This window comes from Chinchilla lanigera, unplaced genomic scaffold, assembly GCF_000276665.1.
Source record: "Chinchilla lanigera isolate Chin_1 unplaced genomic scaffold, ChiLan1.0 scaffold00132, whole genome shotgun sequence".
NCBI classification, from domain to species: domain Eukaryota; kingdom Metazoa; phylum Chordata; class Mammalia; order Rodentia; family Chinchillidae; genus Chinchilla; species Chinchilla lanigera.
Genome location: NW_004955533.1, coordinates 1,302,054 through 1,304,504, shown reverse-complemented (window position 1 = coordinate 1,304,504; position 2,451 = coordinate 1,302,054). Strand labels below are relative to the sequence as shown.

Genomic DNA, 2,451 nt, shown 5'->3' with positions numbered 1-2,451 from the left:
GACGCCGGGCCGCCCCCGCCGACGGCCGCCGACTCGCGACTGCGCCCCCGTGCCCAGCCAATCGCAGGGAGGCGACGCCACGGCGCAGCTGACAGGGGTGAGGGGCCCCGGCCGCTCCTCCCGGCTCGCCGCTCCCTTCAACCCGGCTGCTCGCCCTTCTCGGGGCGCCGGGGCTCCGGCCAGGACCAATCACAGGCACCGGCAGGCGGGACTTCCGGCTCCCGCGCGCACATGCGCAAGCGCGGAGATCCTGAGCTCCGGAGCGTCCCATCCTCCTCGGCCTGGCTCGGACTCGGGTTCTGGAGGGATCCAGGGTCACCAGGTTGGTGGCGCGATCCGCGGCTGCGGGAGATGCCCCAGCTCGTGAGATGTTCTCGACGCTGCGAGGGCTGTTCCATGGTCTCGAGGAGACCCCGCACCAGTGATCGTAAAACAAGATTTTAAGAATTTAAAACATTTGGGGCTGGGAATTTAGCTAAGCGGCACAGCGCCTGCCTGGCAAGCGCAAGGTCGTGAGTTCGATTCCCGGTACCGGAGAAAAACCCAAGGGGGGGGAAAAAAATCTAAAACAACTAAAATCAAAGTATGTTCTCGGCTGCTAATGGAATTAAACTATAAACAATAAATGATAACAGGCTAGTCTTAAGGCACTTGAGAATTAAATACTGAATCCATGGTTCCATAAAGAAAACTCAAGAGACAAAATATTTCAAATTGCATATGTTAATGCATGAGAGCTGGGGTGTAACTCAGCGACAGAGCTGCTTGCTTAACAAGCATAGCATACCCCAACACACACACACAAAAATGTAAACAATGTATCAAAAGTTGTACTAAAAAAAAGTACTAAAATGGTAAAATGACATTTATGGCATGAACTGCTTACACTGCATTACTAAATAAGAAAGATCTAATATGGGCAATCTGGGTTCCATTTTAAGACACTAGGGGGAGAAAAAGGCACAAAAATTAAACCAGAGGGAAGAGAATACGGTAATTAAAGACAAATAAAGGAAATCGAAAACAAAATCAACACAATAATCAATGTAACCAAAAGCTGGTCCTTCGAAAATATTTTTTAAGTTGATAAGTTATTAATAAGGCCAACAGAAATATTGCCGCATCAGGAAAGTGAGTAAAGATACCACTTAAGACCCCGCAGGGCCGGCCATGGTGGTGCACACCTGAGTTAAAGCAGGAGGATCACAAGTTCAAGCCTAACCTGGGCAGCTTTGTGAGACCCTGTCCCCAAAAATAAAAAAGGGCTGGCAGTGTGCCTCCCTGAGAAGGCGCTGGATTCAATCCGCACTCCCGATGAGAAACAAAAAAGCCTCAGAGACCTCAGAAGTATGAAGGGAATACTAGAAATAAGTCTGTCTACATAAATTTGGCAATTTATATGAAGCAGACTTACTGCTCAAAACACGTAATACCAAAATTCACTTAAGAAATAGGTATGTTGAGCCAGCCTGTATTTATTAAAGAAATTAAATTCACTGTGTGTTCAATCCTCAGCACCAAATGGGGGCAAAAAACCAGCAACAACAACAAAACGCCTTTTAAAGAAATCTCAGGACCATAGTGTTCCACTGGTAGTTCTGGTTCTACCACATTTCATAGAGAAATAAAAGCAATCCTATATACATTCCTCCAGAAAATTGATGAAAAATAAACATTTTCATTCTATAAGCCATGCATTACCCTGATAACAAAACCAAAAAAAAAAAAAAATTATGAGAAAATTTCAGATCCTTCCTACTCTCATAAACTTAAGTGTAAAACTTCTTAGTCAACTTTGAGCAGATGAATTCCAACAACCTACAGAAAGGGCGATACCTGATAACTAAGCGGATTTTTCATAAGATTTCAAAGCTGGCTTACCACTGAAATTTAAGTATAATTTACCATGTGATCATCTCAGTAGAGGCAGAAATGCTTTTGACAAGCACCAAGATCTATTCATTATTAAACTTTCAGGAAACTAGGAATAAAGGGAACTCCTCAACCTGACAATAGATATCTATGAAAACTGTTAGGTCCTCACAATTGGACCCCTCCCAACTTAAAGAGAAAAAACCCCACAGATTCACTACTATACGAGCAGGAAGCCCCTCACTCAGCCTGAGAGACTGAAATCGCTCTTTATCAGGTTCATTCCCAGGCCCGGTTCTCAGGCTTACAGGAAACCCTATAAATCTACAGAATGCTACTCTGTTAGTCAGCAAAACGGTGATATCATCCTGCACTTCCCCCAGGTGCTTCCCACCAGAGGCACCACTGACCCCCGAGAAACTTAAAATTTTTCATCTCCCTGCGGGAGACATCAACCCCCTCCCATGCTTCAACTACCCTGTAAAGCTTGCTCTCTCCCTTTGTTCATGGTCGACAGCCTTTTCACCCCTGGCCCAACTGCACCCGGCTGAAAATAAAGATGTTGGGGCTGGGGATTTA

The 2,451-nt window shown here is 45.6% G+C and overlaps 1 protein-coding gene across 1 annotated transcript in view; it reads left to right on the top strand.

Moving 5' to 3' along the window:
- The first annotated feature begins 7 nt into the window (after nt 1-7).
- Nipa1 (non imprinted in Prader-Willi/Angelman syndrome 1) overlaps nt 8-2,451 on the top strand; it is a 60,266-nt gene continuing 57,822 nt past the window's right edge. Inside the window, exon 1 of the mRNA XM_013507683.1 lies at nt 8-322. Coding sequence (XP_013363137.1) covers nt 232-322 — 91 coding nt within the window. The 5' untranslated portion in view covers nt 8-231. The remainder of the gene's footprint in view (nt 323-2,451) is intronic.